Raw genomic sequence first — 20,775 nt, forward strand, 5'->3', positions numbered from 1 at the left:
ACGACTACTTGAACATTATAGTTGAATCACTTGAATGGATCAGACTTCATGTCTTCATCCATCCATATCTTGTGCTACCTTAAGTTATTGTGCTAACTAAACTCCAATTTGAAATTTATGCAAGATAAGAGCTTCTTTAGGCACTTGAAATTTATTTTGTAAAAGATGTTTTGAGAGAAGACATGTGAACAGTGTAGAAGCTGTTCTTTAAATTTAATTTCTATTTTCTTTTTACTTTTTATCCAAAAGTAAAAAAGAACTCTCTCATTTCTTGGTTTCTGTTATACTAATCAATAAGATAAGCAAGAACACAAGAGTAATAACTTATAGTAAAAATCCAAAATTACCCTTTACTATAATATACGAATTCACGCCTAAAACTTTACACAATGACACCATGTTATATGAGACTTTACCCTTTTATTTTTCAAAAGAAATGAGACTTAATATAAGCCTTATAGGCTATACAAACACTTTTGAATTATGTCAGTTCAATATATTTAATTCTTAAAGATCATGGTTTGTTTTGGAGGTAAGTACTCTTACCTCCTCTATTTGAAAGGCCATATTTCAAACATAGGGTCATGCCATTATTTTGAGGCAAAAGTTATTGGATCTAACAGTAATCTTTCAGATTAACATAATCAATACAAAGTTACAAACTACTGCAGCACTTTCCAGCCTTTGTCTTATATGAACTATCCTCAGATTTCCAAACATACATGAAAGTGGCAGAGTAAAAAGTGTCATGTGCACCCTACATAACATAATTTAGTCTGTCACTTGATTGATGCCACGTATACTCTCATGCAAACTCATTTGTACAAACTAATAAATGAAGGTACAATAATCCATGCTAGTTTTGTTGGGTGTACATGAAAGATTCTCAGGCACACTGTTGCATTACTTTGCTTAAGGAGTAATACTAGTCTTACTAGATATCATTTGTTGTTAACTATAAGTTGCAGTAAGAATATTCTGGGAGAGTTTTAAAGGATGCTTGTAACGTGGAAACATACAATTGGACAAAGTGTTATCTTTGCTCCTTAAATAAAGAGTTTAGAGAAGTAAAAAATATATAAATTAAACTAGTTCACATTCTAATTGGCTTGGTTTCCAGCAATCATGTCAACTAAAGTTTCTCATTTTGTTGTTTCTTCCTACTTCTTATGCGCTGGAGTGGGTGGATGACTTTTTACATTGTTTTTTTCCATCAGGTTAAAGAGATAATTTTAAACTGTTTTGTTTATATTAGTGATAGAATTTTACTTCTATTAAATTGGTAGTTCCCCTTGTGGAAAGTAACCAATTATTTATTTTTTGTATTCTTAAATTCTCCAAAACGAAAACTAATGTCATAAATACAATAGAAGTGTCAAAAAAAATTTGGGACAACGCCAAAAGAAGAAGTCTGGAAAATATTTAGGGAAAAAGGGAGAATAAAATTTAAATTACATAAAGTTGAAATGTTTTTTTATTAGCTAACAATTGAAGAAATTAATATATTTATCAACTCTTCTTTATGATGACTATGTGATTAATTGTATAACCAAAATGCTTAAGTGGTCCTAATCTTTTTACTTGTCTGTCATTATGCAGTTAATTGATTGATTTGTTTGCAAAACCAACTTCCCACTAAAGTAGGAAAATTTGGGGGTATGGGGGTGCATTTCAAATTAAAAGATGTTTAGACTTTTGATTTCCTTTTTGGTATATGAATTCTTTAATTGATGTGTTTATTTGCAACAATTTTCACTAGATCTTTCCCAAAATTGATGTGCCACCTTTAAAACATGATTTCTTATTTGCTCTTTACGTGTCCTATTAAATTACTTGGATTTTTTATATTTAGTTCATATTGACTTTTTTGGTAAAGGCAAGGCTTTGAGGGTTGATACCAGTAGAGATTAATACATGCCTTCTATCATTGGTTGCTTAATGACTAATCGTTGCATTGGCTTTTATCTGATTTCTTTTGGACAAAATTCTAGGGCAAGATCATCCAGAAGAAACTTATACGGTTCCTTGCTACCTAATTTGCTAGTTTAAGATTTGCATTCGCAATCTATTTTTGTTGAATTGGGCTTATAATTATGATTCGCTTGCCTTTTTATCATTCCAAATGCTACAATGGTTACATGCATAAATAAACATCTTGCAGTAGATGAGCACCACTGCAGAAGTGCTGGTCAGAACTTCTCGACTTAACATTCTTGGACCCTGAAAACAGCTAGATACAGGAGTACAATGTTGTTAATGCTGTTACTATGCATCAACAATCATGTAGTTATGTACAATCTTAAACTGAATTTTGTGTTAGTACTTAGCAGTTACTATGATGAGGGACAGGCCCAGCACGGTTGCGGATCTGTGGTGTTATCATGTCGAACCATTGTAACTTAACACTCCCCACCCCAAGGGAAATGATTAAAACACGAATTATGATGTCAAATTGGTAATCTTTGGCCCAAGGTAGCTAATTGCAAACCAGTGCCAGTCCATATACTAGTGAATTAACACTGTTAAAGTAAACTAGAAAGTAGTGTCTTGTTCCTGCTAGTTTTAACCTCTTTTCCTCATGACTTGGTTCATTTTTCTGTACAAGGTTAATATTTATTTACTTCAGTTTCTTGTGCTATATAGGTAAAAACAACCTTGTCAATTGGAAATCTAAACTTGCGGCTAGGAGATTGCTTTATGTTTCACCCAAGTTTTTTTGGATCTCGGAGTTTTTGTCACCATTGCCATCTCAATCATGAGATGATTGAGATCCTTGCTTAAGGTAAGACGCCAGCTTTGTTTAATATCAACTTTTACTTCATCCATGTGTTCAATGTGTGCCACCAAGTTACCTATGTTTCAATCATGACTGAAATTGAAAATTAACAAATACGACTCAAGTGTCAGAAATCATAAAAATAAGATATGAGGTAGTTTTTTTTTTTTTTTTTTTTTTTTTTTTTTTTTTTTTTTTTTTTTTTTTTTTTGATAGAATAAGAAATGAGGTACTCTGTATCTCATTTATTTGATCTCATGTTTTGTCCTAAACAATATCTTAGACGTCTAGACAAAAATTTACTTTTTAATCCGATGTCATAACTTGGGTTCGATTCCTAAAAGCCGATGTTCTTAGGGGTAGGATTCCCCCGTCTTTTTCTCCTCACTCCCAATTGTTTGGTATGTTAAGATTAAATTGATTCCCAATATCATGATTTACAGGTCAAGTCTAGTTGGTTCCTTCGTCCTATATCTAGCTCTATAGTAATTTCTTTCAATGTATAATTTAACCATTAAGGTTGGGGTACCAGGTAGAATGTAGAATTGGTGGTTTCTTACCTACCTTACAAAAGTGGTTAAAAACAAAGTTATAAACCGTAAAAAAAGAGTTATGGAGAGTTACTTCACGACTCCCCTCAAACCAATTAAATGCTTTCAATTCCTTGCAGGGTAGACCTCTATTATTGAATGCTCAAATAAATTACTGCTATTATATGTACTCCAATACATATTATATATCATTATAATAAAGAAACCCAATTAAAAGAACACAACAAATCCACTTTAAGCCAATCTTATACTAACTAATGACAATTATTGTAAGTTTGTTCTATGGTTAGTGATTGGTAGCATACCTTGGCTTGGCCCAACATTGGCTATTCATTAGGGGCTAAGCATTTAGATTTGAGGTCAAGGATAATTTTTTTGAAGGGGTCAATTTTCTATACAGGTACATGAACTTCTAATTCATCATCATAATTCATAAATTTTGGGAACCTTTCTTGAAAGGTGAAATTTCAATTCATTGGTCTGTTTCCTTTGGATGGATCTGTTCTCTCATTAAGTTTGAAGTTTTTTAAAAAAATTACTTTAACTGTTTTTTTTGTCACTAATATTTTTTCTATGAAACCAATCACATCAAGGTAGAATGTGGTAGCGTAAAAAGTAAAATTACCTTTGCTTTGTTAATCTAGTCAACTAATGCACAAGATATTTAAGGCAATTATAATTAAACTTACTCTATTTTTATTGTTGTATATTGACTTTTACATTGATCATATCGTAATTTAGCCTATTTTCTACTAAAATATAAAAGCAATTGTTATACTTATGTAAAATATTGTTGGACTTGGGGCATGTTCTCATTTACTGAGTTGAGCTGAACTGTTTATGAGATAATGAAATTAGAAACTGAATTGAAATTAAGCTGAAGAGAACAAACCCTTGTATCACTATATATATTTTCAAAATATCAACATTTATTTTTTTACTTGTAATAATATAGATATAAAAGTCAATGTTGTTTCTTTCATAAAGTCAATGTTGTGCATTAACAAATGTGGAATGATACACTGTTATATTTGCATTTCTTAATTATAAGAAATTATCATATGAAAAATAAGGCCAGAAGAGGGAATTGACAGTGGAGATCAAATTAAAACATGAAATAGACCAAATAATGGCAAGTGACTCAAGTAGGCTTAGGAATGGCAACGGATCGGATTCGGGTCGGATGTGGCTAAATCCGAATCCGATCCGTTTAGTAAACGGACCCTGGACTTGGATCCGAATCCGAGTCCGAATCCGAAAAATCCGAGTTCGAATCCGATCCGACTCGTAATTTTCGGATCCGAATCCGGTCCGTTTATTCGGACCTCCGAAATGGTCCGAATATTTTTTTTTTTATTTTTATTTTTTGTAATGTCATATACCTATAATTGCTTGTATTGTCATACCAATTAAAGTATAAACATAACATATTTAAATTATAAACTAAGTTACATAACAAAATTTTGCTACAAAACAAGCAAATAATTGTCCCAAGTTATAGAGCATATGCTTATACTCTCGGATTCGGACTCGGATTGGACTCCGTCGGACTTTGCGTAGGGTCCAAGTCCGATCCACCTCCTATTCGGATTCGGATCTATTTTATCGGATTCGGATTCGGACTAATTTTAAACAGATTCGAATTGGATTTTTTCCTTCGGATCGGATCGGATTCGAATCGAACTCGGATTAAATTGCCATCCCTAAGTAGGCTGATTAGGATAAATTGAAAAAACCATTGTGATTATGAAACATTGTAGAAAGTAATGAAAAAAGGAACAGGATTATAAATTGAAAAGTTAAAAAAATAAATAAATAAATGTAGTTTGAAACAATTAAGAAAATTGATGGATTACACAAAGTACTCGGTGTAATACGAGTATAATTTATAACTCCGTAGTAACGGTTGATGACTTGATTATAACAAATTTAACGATTCATATGTAATTAGAATACAGAGTACCTAACTTTTAATTTTAGGAAATGATCCGTAGTTTATTATTTTTACTACGGGTACATAATATTGTTTGGATGAGCATTTACCAACTGCTACTACTAATTACTTTCAATTAGAATTTGCTTAATATGCAGTGGTTATGTATAGGATATTAGCAGGAAAATAAAATATCTTGAAGTCAAAGCTCACCCAATTTTTTTTTTTTTTTTTTAAGTTAAAATTATTTGAATCACTCCCAAATCTCAATTTGCATTCAAATCGATTTTTTCTTATAGCCCACTCCGTAACTCAGTCAAATGTTGAATACAATTTTCAATGTCCTCTTACCCCTACTATTTTGATGTCCTTGTCATTTTGTCAATGCCTTTTTAATTATGAACATGATATGGAGTACTTCTTTTACTACTCCGTACTTATTTTTTTACTTTGTATTTTTTAAAAAATTACTACTCCGTATCATATGGTAAAGTACGAAACAGTGAAATTTTTATAAATTTAAATGTCCTTTACCCCCCTATCTTTTGTGACCATTACCAAACATAGGAGTCTACTTAATAATGATATACGGAGTATAATTTTCAAAAACAAAATTACCGCTCCTTCCCAATCCGGTACTCAATGCAAGTACATAGAAATCTATATAAAGTATTAGTGTGATGTTTTTTCAAGCTAATACCGTATTTTGTGATAGAATAATAATACTTCTAAGGGTCTGTTCTCTTCAGATTATTTTTAGTTCAGTTAAATTCTTAATTTCCTTTCCTCATAAAATATTTAGTTCAGTTCAGCTCCAATAAGTTCAGTTCAATTCAGTTCAGTCAATCAAAACAGGCCCTAATTTATTTTTTTTTTTTTTTTTGAGTCGCATTGAACAATAATAAAGGTAGCCTAATTCAATTTAACCAACCAACCTAGTTAAAATCAATACATCCTCAATGCCCTCATTATTTACTTTTGTTGTGGCAGGTACTAAATAATAAATACTAATTCCGTTTCATATTATTTGCATAAAAGAATATTTTGTATAACTATCAAAATAGTACTTCCTCCGTTTTTAAATATTTGCTCCACTTTTCATTTTCGGCCGTTTTTAAATACTAGGACCCATTATAAATCATATTTTATTAATTTTATATTCTTTTTCCTCCAATTTTCTCCACTACTTTTAATTTTTAGAATTTTTTATTTTTCTACCTATTCTACTACCTTTATATTTTATTACTTTATTCAATTTCTCCTAAAACTCCACACATGAAAAAATAGAACACGTATTTAAAAAACGAATGGAGTACTATTCAAAATATCTCGGACGAACGGATAACCTAGATTAAGCCCTTGTAAATAAGATAAGCATAAATCACGTAAGAATAATAAATAGGGAGGGGGAGAGAGAGTAGGGTCTACAGTTGTAGTAAAGCAATAGGAGGAAGATCTTACCCGTCTTGAAAGCCATGTAATAATGTAACCCAAAAGGTCTTTAGAAAAGCGTCATTTGACGCTGAGCGGGATAGGGGGTACGTGGCAATTAGAGCGTTGATGACAGCTAATATGAATCCTCAAAGCAAGCACAGAGTCTCCGCCGGAAAATGATAGTACTCCTTTCTTTGTGTGTGTCTGCATATGATGCGTATCAATTTCATACAACTCAACTTATGTATTAAATTTTTTTTTTTTTTTTTTTTTTTTTTTTTTTTTTTTTTTTTGCGGCAACTTATGTATTAATTATTATTACTACGGAGTATTGTTTTTGAAAAATTAATATAATTAAACAAAATAAAAATCTTATTATCTATTAACTAAGGGTCTGTTCTGATTTATTAAAGGGTGTTGAATTGAACTGATTGGAGTTGAACAGAACTGAGCTATAATGAATTGTTTATGAAGGAAGGAAATTGGGAACTGAACAGAAATTAAGCTGAAGAAAACAGGTCTTAAGTGAGATTTTTTTTTTTTTTCCTTACAAATTTTTATTTTTAAGTTTTGGTTTATTCCTCCCTCCGGCCTATGTTATGTTATGCTTTTAACTTTGGTGTTTGACATAGTTTCTAGAATTGTAAGCTGCAAGTATGGCGCTCGAACTTTTCATTTCAAGTCAGAGTATTCATGTTAGATTATTGGCATTTTGACACTAGTGTAAACACTCTGTCACTTCATTTTGGATAAAAATTATTGATATTTTTTCTAAAATAATGGTTGAGTCAGACTCACAATCGTCCTGGACACGAGTACGGAGTACTCGAGTTCGAATAACATAGATAATAGGCCAATATAGAAAATGTATTGAGATGGATAGATGTGTAAATAATTTGTGACACACAAGCAAGTAATTAGTGAATAGAGCCAAAGAATGCGAATTAATATGACATGATTGAATTTCTATGTTACAGTATCAATAGACAATAGTACAAATAAAAAATTGTTACTCATTGGATTTTAGAAGGATAAGGTATTGAAGAAAATGTGACTCATTAGTCTTCAATTTATTAATATCCTATTGATCCCATTTTTGTGGTACGGATTTAGTATTATAATTGTGATTAATTATAGAACTTTGTATGTCATTAGGACAATTATAGTATACTTATGACAAATAGAGATTATGTGATCTTTGGGGCTTAAATTTCTCCAAAGAGAAGGGACACGTCGCCTATGTTATAAACTGAGGACGGCACCGAATCCTGTTGACTTCCGCTTTATGTCAGCCTCATTTCCTTTATATAACCCCCTTGTACTCCTCATACGGACCCTACAACACTTTTGCTTCATCTTTAACATACATTTTTTTTTTCTCTCAAAAACTAAAAAACTCCCTACTATTTTCTCTCTACAAAAGTTCTTAATCTTTAGGACACTTCAAAACTACAGTCTTAAATTTTAAAGGACATACTCTTAAATCTTAATCTCTCAATCATGGGTAGATCACCTTGTTGTGATAAGAATGGTTTGAAGAAAGGTCCTTGGACTCCTGAAGAAGACCAAAAACTTATTGATTACATTCAAAAACATGGTTATGGAAATTGGCGAACTCTTCCTAAGAATGCTGGTAAGTTTCATTTGTTCGGTTCTTCATTTCAAGTATGCATCTATTGTAATTCCACAGAATTAATAGACGAATCATCGCTATCCCGGTTCTTGGGGTTGTTAGCTTCCTTCTTGGGATGCAGACATTGTATAGATGATGTTGAAAACTAAAATATGTGTCAACAAGTTTTTAGGTATGTGTGTTGATGCATATGAACTAAAATGGACTTTTGTTCTTATTGTGTAGGACTTCAAAGATGTGGGAAGAGCTGTCGTCTACGGTGGACAAACTATCTCCGACCAGACATCAAGAGAGGAAGATTTTCCTTTGAAGAAGAGGAGACCATAATTCAGCTCCATAGCATTTTGGGGAACAAGTAAGTCTTTTTTTTTTTCTTATCTGACTAAAAAACATAGATGAGTGTACTAAAAGATTTTACAAAAAAAATGTCCAATATTTCTTCTTTGGACCACTGTAGAGATGTAGATGTAAGGTTCATGCACGGAAAAATCTATACTAAGGTCACAATCATTACAATGAAACTTTTGATTTTCTTAGCTTGTGTCTAATCTTGCTTCTTTCTTTGACTGTCAACAGATGGTCGGCTATCGCAGCTCGCTTACCAGGACGAACTGATAATGAAATCAAGAATTATTGGAACACCCACATCAGGAAGAGGCTGCTTCGGATGGGAATCGACCCCGTGACCCACAGCCCTCGCCTCGACCTCTTAGACCTCTCTTCTTTGTTGAATAACTCATCCTTTTACAACAACACTTCACAATCATCCCAAATGAACATGTCTAGGTTGCTTGGAATGCAACCTATGGTGAACTCTGACCTCTTAAAACTAGCTACCTCACTTCTCTCAAATCAACGCCAAAACCTACAAGATTACCAAGGAAACAATGATTTTACTAGCAATGCCCAAATGCAAAATAACTTTAACCCAATGGTACAAACTACTCAAATTCAAACCCCAATTCAAAATCCTCTCCCAACTTGTACTACTATGACAACAACTGCTAATACCGCGATTTCAACAATAGATGCTACTCGTCCTTGTGTACCATACTTCGACGAAGCTCAATTGATGGAGCCTAATTTTGAACAATATCCTACAAGTATTTCGAACTTTGATGCACAAAACTTTGATCAATGGCAAAGTAGTGGTTTGCCTATGTCGGATGGCTTGGTTAATATTCAACCTACAAATTTCGGCTATTATGGTTCTGATCAATCTTTCATGGACCCTTCACTGTCTGATAATTCGACTTTTCAATCAAACATAAGTTCACATTCAAACTTCATGAGCTATGCACCATCAGTTATGTCAACTCCATCTTCAAGTCCTACACATTTGAATTCGGGTTCGAATTCAACGACATATGTCAACAGCAGCGGGACAGAAGATGAACCAGAAAGCTATTCCAGTGACATGATTAAGTTTGAAATCCCTGATTTTCTTGATGTAAATCAGTTTTTGTTAGCTCAAACCAACTGATCATGTAATATATTTTTCTTTTAATTAGGATTTTTTTTTTAAAAATAGATTTTCTTTCATTTGGTTTAACAAGTTTATTTTAATTGTATACATACTGTATAATTTTATACTTTATGTAATTTTCAGCTGATGAATGCATAAAAATTCAGTATATCCATCATATCTCACTTTGTTTTTGCCTTCATTGGAAGGTTCCCATGATTGGATTTATAGCAATTGATATCGATGGTTTCTTCTCTTAATTTACTTTGTGGCTATATTTTTCTACAACTAAAGTACCATTTTCTTGAAATTAGATATTGAATTAACATATTTGATGTTGATTAATTAGTCACAATTTGTGAGATGTGTCATCTGTCCCGGTCTTTTTTGTGTCAATCATCCTTAATTAATTAAAACTCGGTATGAATATTTTGTACTAATAATAAACTATATCTAATAATCACAAATGATTGTGATGTAGTCGGGATTACTACAATCTCAACTTCTCGACTAATAATATATAATCGGGATTTAATACGATCTCATATCTTAGATATTACTCATACTTCAGAAATTACAAACCCAGCTGGCATCATAAAATATACGGAGTACGTGTATATTGTTACTCCGGGCATGCATTATTAATACGCAATGATCCATGCGATTAATTAAGTAATTATTATATTAAACAAAGTTAATGGATTCCGTAAATCAATGTCGTCTTATTCCCAGCTGGCAAACCTAATATGGTATTCTTTAACGGCAAACAACCTATAAAAAGCAAGAACATATCTAAGATTCATATTTTAAATAATCATACACTTCCATAATAGTGTATATGATGTCTTTATAATTATTGAAAACACTGCTGCCAGAATGAAAAAGAGTCTTTTTTTTCCACTTAATTTTGTTGAAAATTCTCTCTTTTTTTCCTATTTAAATCTGCCTTAATTCAGTGTAGAATAATGAATATTATCCGTGTAATAATTAATTAATCATAGCGAATTATTGCTGTTGTAATCAAGTGTTAAGTCCATATCATTTTTGGTCATCTTTCTTCTTGTATCTATAATCTATATAATAATTAAGGCCTTTAATTTAAGTTGTATAGGACTTTTTCCTTTAATCTTTTTCTGGAAAGATCGAGTTCAAACATCATAATGAAAAAATAAAAAAGATATACTTTAAATGTACCAAATTTTTGAGGAAAAAAAAAAAAACTCCATGTATACATTATAAAGACTAACAATATAGTAGTAAAAAATAATTCAAATGCTGAGTATTTAACTTCAAATCGATTTACACTTTAGTCCAATAATGTAGCCAATCCAATACCACAAGTCCACAACTACAAGGAATTAAGTTCCACTAATCACATTTCTTCAATTCCTTAATTAAATTAGCTATAATGGTTACTTTGTTATAGCTAGCAACTATCACAATAACTAATTTTATCGAACATACATTAGCTAAATAAGTAATAATCTAGAAGAGTCATATTTCAATGCATTTTCTTGCTTTGTTTATTATTTTTTAAGAAAGTAGTGAAATAAACTCTTTTTTTTTTTTTTTTTTTTTTTTTTTTTTTTTTTTGAAAGAGTGACATAAACAATTCTAGCCAGGGAGTAATATTGAAGAAAAGAATCATTAATAATGACCATTGACTATTTTTACCTTTTGAATTTCTTGACTCGATTGAAATGAATAATAGTGATAGTATTAGTTAACATTTTGCTTCCGTATTTGTTTTTGTTGTTCTCACTATCTTTTCACACAATTCTTAATGTACTTCTTTGAATATTACTATCATAAAAGATATTAAAAGAAAATTGAACAAATATGCTCTCTCCGTGTTTTGATAAGTGTTAAAGTTTGACTTTTTTTACTATTCACATAATGATTTTGACTTAATTATTTTACTAATTTAAATAAAACAAATGTTATTGTATAATATATTGATGGATTCTTCATAATGTATATTTTCATAGTATCATTTTTTTTATATAATTTTACTAACATATAATTAGGTAAATTAAAATGTAACACTTAAAAAAACACTGAGGGATTAGAAACAGATTCTACAATACAAGATTATGTACATATATGTATATACAATATGTTTTTTTTTTATACATATACAAAGAAATAAGGTATACTACTAATAAGGTCAAAGTATATATCAATGAATATTCATGGTCAAAATTTTTCTTTTCATATAAATTTTTTCATATAGGCCTAAAAATATCAAGGTGTTATAACTTTACTAATTAAATAATACAAGCATATATACTACTAGTGAGAACTAGTAAGAAGTCATTGCTCCATATGTAATTATGTAATTATGTATTAAGTATAAAGGTTGTTGATCACAAGTCAAAAGTAATTCCTTTGTACACCTTGCTATATAAGTGAATAATAATATTAATAAAATACGACAGGTTTCATGATACCGACAGTGAGTCCCCGGCGACCTCGCCGGAGACCGCACGTGATTAGGACACGTGTCCGACCACCTAAGAAATTACTGCCTAATCACGCTTTTGCATTAATTAAAATATAATACTCCTAATTAGTTTATAATATATGGTCTAAAATAATATAATTTTTGTACTACAATAATTTGTCTGTTGTCCCTTTGAAAATAGATTATCTCAATTGGAGGTGAATTATTTGACTAATACAATGGCACGTGTATTATGTTAAGAGGTGACAAATTATTATTATTGGGACCACTTTTTCTTAATTGGTAAAGGGGCAAAAATTAAAACAAAGTTTTTGACTTTATTGAGATTTAAAGATGTGGCGTGTGTCTTGTGCTGGAGTTTTAAGGCTCTTTTTTTTTGCTGTTTTTAATTTATTTATTTATTTATTTTTGTAGAAAACTAGCCATTTAATAATATTCACGGGTTAATTACTACCGAGTACTTTTAAAACTGTAGGAGTTAATTACAAATTTACTATAGCAAAACATATACCGTATTATTGAAGTACACGAGTAATACGATAACTCACTGTAATTTACTTTATGTATTAATTTGGATTTAAAATACAATTTGATGAAATGTTATTTTAATAGCTACTATATGTATTTAATACGGAGTACAAAATAATACAAAGTATACCTTAAAGTTGTCAAACTATCATTAGCTTCATTGTTTACTAGTTAAATACTTACATTACACAAAGTTGTCAAAATTACTACCTATATAATTCATCATTTCACTTCTACTATCATTATTTGATAACATTATCAAGCGTATTTTAAATTGTATTTTGTTTTTTAAATTGTCACTTAATCAACCATAAATCACTTTTACAATTTAAAGTTTTTTGTATGCATCCAATCAGAATATGCTTTCTTTCTTAAAGTTCTACTTAGATACACGACATAGATTTATTACTTGCATTTAATTAATACAAATAATTAAGTATTAGTGAAATTTAAACCACCTTTTAATCTTACAGAAAATATCAAACTTGCGTCAAGCTTACTCTATTCAATGTAATCTCAACTCATTCCACTAAGATTACTTAAACTCTTAGCTTCACAAAAAGATCATACTAAAATCCAAATAATAGAAAAAGGAAAATGATAAATCTAGCCCTTAGAGCTATGTATAAGAAACTAAAATAGGAAATATTAAGGATAAATTGACATTAATTACACCAATCTGCGGTGATTTTGGCCTCATTCACTTCACCTTATTTTTGCTGAAGTGAAATTATTTTTAGTGAAACAAAATTATATTTGCTGAACTTAAATTATTTTTACTGAATTTAAATTAATTTTACTGAACTAAAATTATTTTTGCTGAACAAAAATTATTTTTACTGATTTTCTATTATAATTCTTCTTTAAGAAAACTGAATTTTATTGAACTGAACTGAATTTTACTGAATTGAACTTACTTTTACTGAACTGAAATTATTTTTACTGAACTGAACTTAATTTTACTCAACTTAGCTTATTTTTACTGAATTGATATCATTTTTACTTAATATTATTTTTTTAAGGTAAAGTGAACAGGACCTTTGTCATAAATTCCCAACTTAATTCCATTTTAGGAAGGATTTTTTTTTAGGCCTTTTAGGAATAACATTTAATGCTTATATATACCCTAAGGGCTACATACATCATTGCCCATAAAACAATTCGAATTATACAAGAGTCAAATATATGGTACGTAATATTTCTACCAAAAATACCAAATACTAATTAGTCTTTGTAAAATTTACTTATGAGTTATGTCTAAATAATATACTTTGTTTTATTGGTTAAAGACCATAAAAGATTGGACCCTCTTCATTTGTTGTAGAGTTGAAATAATAAGCGGAAGACTGTTATTGAATTTTGACTTTGTAATTGTACGGATACATGGCTGCGCTAATCCAACTTTCTTGGCTGCAAGGACATACACGCTTTCTAATTTTTACCATAAGTTACAAGTACTAAAATTAAGTTAACTTTTGATGTTAGGTGAGATTCAAATCCCGACCTTAACTTAAATCTAGTTCTTGGAACAAATTAAGTTATAAATTTAAGTTATAATTTTGCTGCTCGATTCATATTTTTTACTAGATCCATAAAAAAATATTAGTATGTAGAAAAAAAGATTTGAACGATGATAAAATTTACTCAATGTCTTTTAGTATGCTTCAGCTCGAAAAAATAAGGAGGCCAAATGTCTTGCTTACATAATTTATCTATTTTTCTGGTGTTATTTGGTTACATAATTGTGATTATTAAATTGCATTATTTATAAACGTGTATAATAGAGACGGTATTATCATTTGCATGCATGACACAAAAAATTATCACAATTGAATAATCCCTTGTGATTATGGGGTCATTTTATAAAGAAGGGTATGGTATTATACATTGTCATTGTATACATGTATGTTATGCTCTTAACAGTTTTTTTTTTTTTTCTTCTTCTTCTTCTTCAAAACAAGGGCACATGATGAGAATCAATTCAAGGATCGTTAAAATCAAAAAGGATTTTTTAATCATTTGAGCTATCTCTCACGCATTCTCTATTATACTTAATAGTTAATACTTAATACTATGAGTCCCTTTCTAAGAATGAATAGTCAGTTTGAACTTTAAGTTTATTTTTCTATGTGAGAAGTCATCATCACTAAGGTGCTACCTAATGATAGGTTATGGCCTAGCATAATTTTATAATTGATGCAACAAAATATAGGGTAATTAACTTTCATAATTAACTCGTACATTATTTAATGATTTATGTAGGAAAATGAGGGGACATTACTATCACATGCATATCATAAATTGTCTTAATCTTAATCTATTACTATTAGAAGTGCCATTTAATTTGTTCTTAATTAACTACTGTATTTACAATTCAAGTATCATAAACATTTTCTCTATTGACTCAAAGTGCCAAATAGCTTCTAGTAGATTTTTAGATCGATAGATAACTATTATGACATGATTTGATCATAATAATAGATACATACAATACTTAATACTACGAAGTATAGTGATATTTACATTAGATTTTAAAGTTATAAAGATAGTGATAGATTTATATAAATTGAATTTTATTACCTACTTCATATCAAAGTGTTTCGTATTTTACAACACTTTACTAACAAAACTAATTGTCATCTCACGGTCTCACCTATGACCTATTAACAACCGAGTATAAGTGTATAACTAATTTTCTATCTAATACAAGTATCTATTAATATTTCGACATGTAAGTACAAATCTTACGGTGTATATCATTGAATTCCAACTTATAATTTAATTTCATACAGTATAATTTGTTATTTGCGTTGCACTGTTTATAATTGAAAGCTGTATTTGACCCACTCACGTGTTACCTCTAAATGTAAATAAGAACAATATGGAGTAGCAACTATTTTACCCATGCTGCCATGCACAAGAAACCATACATAAAATTACCAAATTGACCTTCTTGATTGTGGATTAATCAATCATCTTTGCAATCATGACTCATAAAAGCATGTGGGCCCATTAATCCTAGTTTGACCTGAAATATTTTTACAAAGTTCTAATTAAAATTTGATCAACCATTTAACTTGTTCAATGTTATTATAAGGGGGCCCAATTGGCCCGCAATGTAAAGCTGTCGACCTCATTTACGTGTTTTGATTGCATATTGGATCACATTGACCCGAATTTTGGCCCTATAGCAATTTCTACATCCATTAAATTTTTTTTTTTTTAATAATGATATTATATTGAATATAATAATTAATAATCATGCATGGACTAACAATAAGATTGATACAAAAAGAACGTTATTCCATTTCCACTCTTGTGTTTTTCTTGGATCATTAATGCGGAAGGGGGAAGTTGATGATGGGTTGAAAATGGTGAAATAATGGAGGACAATTATTGGTTGTAGTGTGAGACTGGTGACAAAACATGCAACTCATTAATGCAAGTAGAGTTGACAAATAAATATATTAATTTATAAAAAATATCAAAATCAAGTATCAAAGAAACAATCAAAATAATGTATAAGGAGTTTAATATGATTTGATTATTTTCCTTGATTTTTGTTTAATATAGATGAATTTTAAGGAAAATATAACAATTATATACTCATATAATAATAATAATAATAATAATAATTTAATTCAAATATTTACAATTCATCAGTATGTAAATTAACATTAGCTAGCTAGAGGTTAAAAATGAAGTATCATATTACCTCCATTTTTTTTAGTTGACACGTTTTAACTTTAGCACTATTCACACACTCCCCTTTGACCGTATTTTGTGCTTTATACATAATGAAAAATATAGTCATCTTGTGGGATCTTGTTAGATTCGTCACGATATACTACCTCCGTTAACATTTACTTGCAACTTTGGAATATTTTATGTCTCTCAAATAATACCCCAAAGTTGCAAGTAAATATTAACGGAGGTAGTATATATTTTCAAAATATCAACTTTTCATAATTTTTGCTTATCGGTAATTAAAGATATGAATGGTTGAAGTTGTGCATTGGAAAAAGTGACTGAAAAAACGTATCAACTAAAAAGAAACGGAGGAATTATATAAATTGAATACGGTTTGATTCAATTAGCTAGGTTTCATTCTAATTTGGGTACAAAGTTTATTTAATTTGTGTTTGGATTGGAAAAATTAAATCTAGTTGAATGTAGGTGTGTTTAATTTCAATCCATAGAAGCTTCATGTTCTTCAATTTTGCATACAAAGCACATTTTGGATTAAACTTTATTCCATTTCACTTTATTTTTACTTATTTTAGAAAGAGAAAAATAAAGTAAAGCCTATCAATTTCAAATAAGTTCAACTTTCTAAATTCATGCAAGTGAAAAACAGGTAAAATCCAAATTAAATTGAATAAATATTATTACACAGCAATATGGAAGTAATGTCCTCCTAGGGCTCCTACGACTGGCTTTGGAGATAATGATGATGGATATAAACATTGTTATTAAAATCTCGATTTAAATCTTAAAATCTTATGATTTTACGATTTGTGTATGTCATACAATTCGATTTATGATTCTACCCGATTATATATATTTCTCTTAATTAGTGAAATTCTTACAAGTTTAAAAGATTTGTACATAGTTATTTATAAATATATGTCGTCAATTATTTGTTGTTTAATGGGTAAATAACTATCTTCTATTAATAATTAGGTTTCAATCCCGTCAAAAATATATATATATATATATATATATATATATATATATATATATATATATATACTAGATGAAGCCCGTGCGATGCACGGTTTGTTTGAATTTTTTAAAATATATTTTTTTGTATGTGCTGAAATTTATTATATATTTAGATAAAATTCTTATTATCAAAAGATAATTATTTACATCTAATTAATTAAACTTAAAAATATCATTTGCCAATTTTGCTTGTGTGGCATTTGAATTATTTAATTGTAAAAGAAATTAATAATCTCTTATTTAATTGGCTACAACTAATATTTACAATCTTACATGGCGCACTAAGAAAATTAGATCATATGTGGCTCTCTAAAATCTCGGGAAAAAACTCCCCTTTATATATATATATTAGATAGGTTTCAAACTCATAATTTAAATATTACGATTTTACGATTCGATTATGGGAGTTCCTACCGATTCAAAGTAAAATTTCGATTTTAATAAGTTTGGAAATATGATTGACAATAATGCACGTAAGGCATACGACATACGCACGTCAAGAAAGGACAGCGAAAAAGCTAAAGTTAAATGAAAAGGGGATAAAATTGAAAATCCATGTGATTTTCTTTTCTTAATAAAACGAGTCACGAACTTCAAACAAATACTTCGGCAAGTCTTTTGACTATTAACCGACCATTCAAGAATAACACAAAACACTCTTTCCCCTTTCATTTGAGTTCCATCACTCTCTTGACATCTAAAGTGTTATATTAGTACTCATTTATATTGGTCCCGCCAAAAATGCATTTATAATAATTATATAAAAAGGCTACTATTTGGTGTTATTATGTTTATAGTTTTTAAGTTTCTAATAATGCTTCCCTTTTTTATTCTTCTATTTTACTTTCTAGAAAATGTTTCTATAAGGAGAAAATGTTGCCAATTTTGATAAGATTTGGTTTTATATTGTGAACACAATCATAAGTTACAACCCTTTTTTTATTACAACCCTAAATGTTATCAATTTGCCTTTTTGAATAAATTTTTCTAGAAAGTAAAAATCAATATCAACTCCATACATAAAGGAAAAAAAATAATTCACAAATATTAAAAAACTTACGATGACATAATTAAATTTATAATGTGATGATACATTAATTAAAATATAATAAAATATTGTTTAGATTAATATGCGAGTTAATGAAAGATTAACCTCTACATGCATACCTATACTGGGTCAATTCTTATTTTATAGGCATTGTGACAATTTTTTTTTTCTATAAAAAGTTAAATTTCCTAGTTAATATATATGCATGTAGACTGATTTTCTTGATTTTACTGAAAACAAATACTACCTCCGATATAAAAAATTCCAAAGTTGCAACTAAAAAAATTGCAGGTAGTAACATCTTTCATGACTAGCTGCTGTCATGTATTTTGTCAATACTAATTAAAACAGTCATAAATATACAGATAAATAACATACGAATAACAACTTACTACATGACTTACAGCTGAAAAAATACATTGCAGTAATGAAAACGAATAGATTGACTTCAAATGTATTCAAGATACTCAACTAGCTAGCTAGTGGTACTAGTTTCAATTGTATGCCTCCAATATGTAGTGTATGTGTGTATCCCTATCTTGAACATAAACAAAGTTTCTCTTTCGACCGCCCAATTTTGAAATGTGACCAAAAAGGTTATTAATGTCGTTGCTCGTTACGCACCAATTTGCTACATTTACTTCCAAAATTCCCATCTTTTTTTCATGCATACAATATTTTTGTTGGCTTATTACTCACATTTTAATTTATGTGAGCAGGAATAACTTACTTGGCTAAAAAAGCACCACCAAGTAATAATAATAATAATAATAATAATAATAATAATAATAATAATAATAATAATAAAATAATAGTCATTAAAGAGTAACTATCTCTCTTTGTTGGCTAGCAGCGTCTCATTTTGACCATATTTTACAAATTCGAAAATGATCTCTTAGCTTTAGATTAGCTTTCCTTGGCCTCCTTTTCTTGCGTTTATTAGATGTCATTTTCATTAAAAAGAAGGTCAAGGTGTCACTAGGATAGTGTACACAGCTAAGGATTCATTACTCTTTTCTTATTAACTTATCTTATTTACTCCGTATTGTAATAAACGTTATATTTCAACCAACACATAATTTTAGACAATTAAGTGAGATAGTTAGAGTATAAAAAAATTATAAAAAAATGATAGTGAAATTAATAGTTTATTAAAAAGTACTCTGTAATAAATAGGAGAGAAAGGAAATATATATATATATATATATATATATATATATATATATATATATATATATATATATATATATATATATATATATATATATATATATATATATATATTTAGTAATGAGTTTAGGTGGAGACCATGAGAAGAGAGGGATATAATATTAAAATGTACTACATACTACTTTTTGCCAAAAAAAAGTGTAATATTTATTATAATACGACTGAATTTGATAAGTGTAACACTTATTAAAACACGAAGAGAATAATTACTCTAGTATACTCTCTGGCATAAATAATTACCGTTTTCGTTTTACGTCTTATGATATGGTTTGATCGAACGCACTTGCTGAGTTCCTGACATACAACTTGACTAATCCATATTAAATATTACTCCGTAATAGATAAAAATTTATATTGGTAAAATTTCTAAATATTTATATTATCTATTTAAATTTATATCATTACTCTATTATCTCAGTTTACTTTCTTATCACTTTCATTAAACACATTTATCAATGCACGACTTTGGCGTAAATAATCTAAAACGAAGTACTCGTAGTAAATATTATAATAAGTTATAATTTGCAATTATATACATATAGTTTATAAATTAAATAAGGTAAAGTTTGAGGTATGAATAATATAAAAGGTCAAAATAACATGAGTAATTTGAGATGGAAAAAAAAAAAAAAAAAAAAACTATTTTACCTGACCTAATAACACTTACTTGAATATGATAGAAAATCCCATGTACTTTATAAATAATGCAAAAAGTCAAATTGTATTAGTCATTCTAAAACAAAGGAATTATCACGTCATATTAAGATTTCTAACACCTTTCATATACTGATTATTCAAATTTACTACAACATACAGTAGTTTGTCTATTTAAGTTTGGCAATTGCTCTCAATGTCTTGTATTCTTAATCCAAAATTGACCATTGGTAAGTATAATATAGTAATACACTTCGTATAATATGTGATTTAATTTTTACAAAGTATAATATACTCTAAAATAAGTTTCAATGAATATTAAAAACTTATAGGT

General features: G+C 29.2%; 1 protein-coding gene across 1 annotated transcript; it reads left to right on the plus strand.

Annotated features, from left to right (window-relative positions):
- Positions 1-7,947: 7,947 nt before the first annotated feature.
- Positions 7,948-10,052, plus strand: LOC145579482 (transcription factor MYB102-like). The gene is made up of 3 exons (XM_081636729.1): positions 7,948-8,327; positions 8,553-8,682; positions 8,904-10,052. The coding sequence occupies exons 1-3, from the start codon at positions 8,195-8,197 to the stop codon at positions 9,808-9,810; spliced, it is 1,170 nt and encodes a 389-aa protein (XP_081492855.1). The 5' UTR covers positions 7,948-8,194; the 3' UTR covers positions 9,811-10,052.
- Positions 10,053-20,775: the final 10,723 nt, after the last annotated feature.

Source organism: Chenopodium album, chromosome 14, assembly GCF_948465745.1.
Source record: "Chenopodium album chromosome 14, dcCheAlbu1.1, whole genome shotgun sequence".
Classification (NCBI taxonomy): domain Eukaryota; kingdom Viridiplantae; phylum Streptophyta; class Magnoliopsida; order Caryophyllales; family Amaranthaceae; genus Chenopodium; species Chenopodium album.

Coding starts and splice junctions, on each gene's coding strand:
- LOC145579482 (XM_081636729.1), top strand. CDS start 8,195: ATGGGTAGATCACCTTGTTGTGATAAGAATGGTTTGAAGAAAGGTCCT. Junction 8,328..8,552: donor AACTCTTCCTAAGAATGCTG/GTAAGTTTCATT, acceptor CTTATTGTGTAG/GACTTCAAAGATGTGGGAAG. Junction 8,683..8,903: donor CATAGCATTTTGGGGAACAA/GTAAGTCTTTTT, acceptor GACTGTCAACAG/ATGGTCGGCTATCGCAGCTC.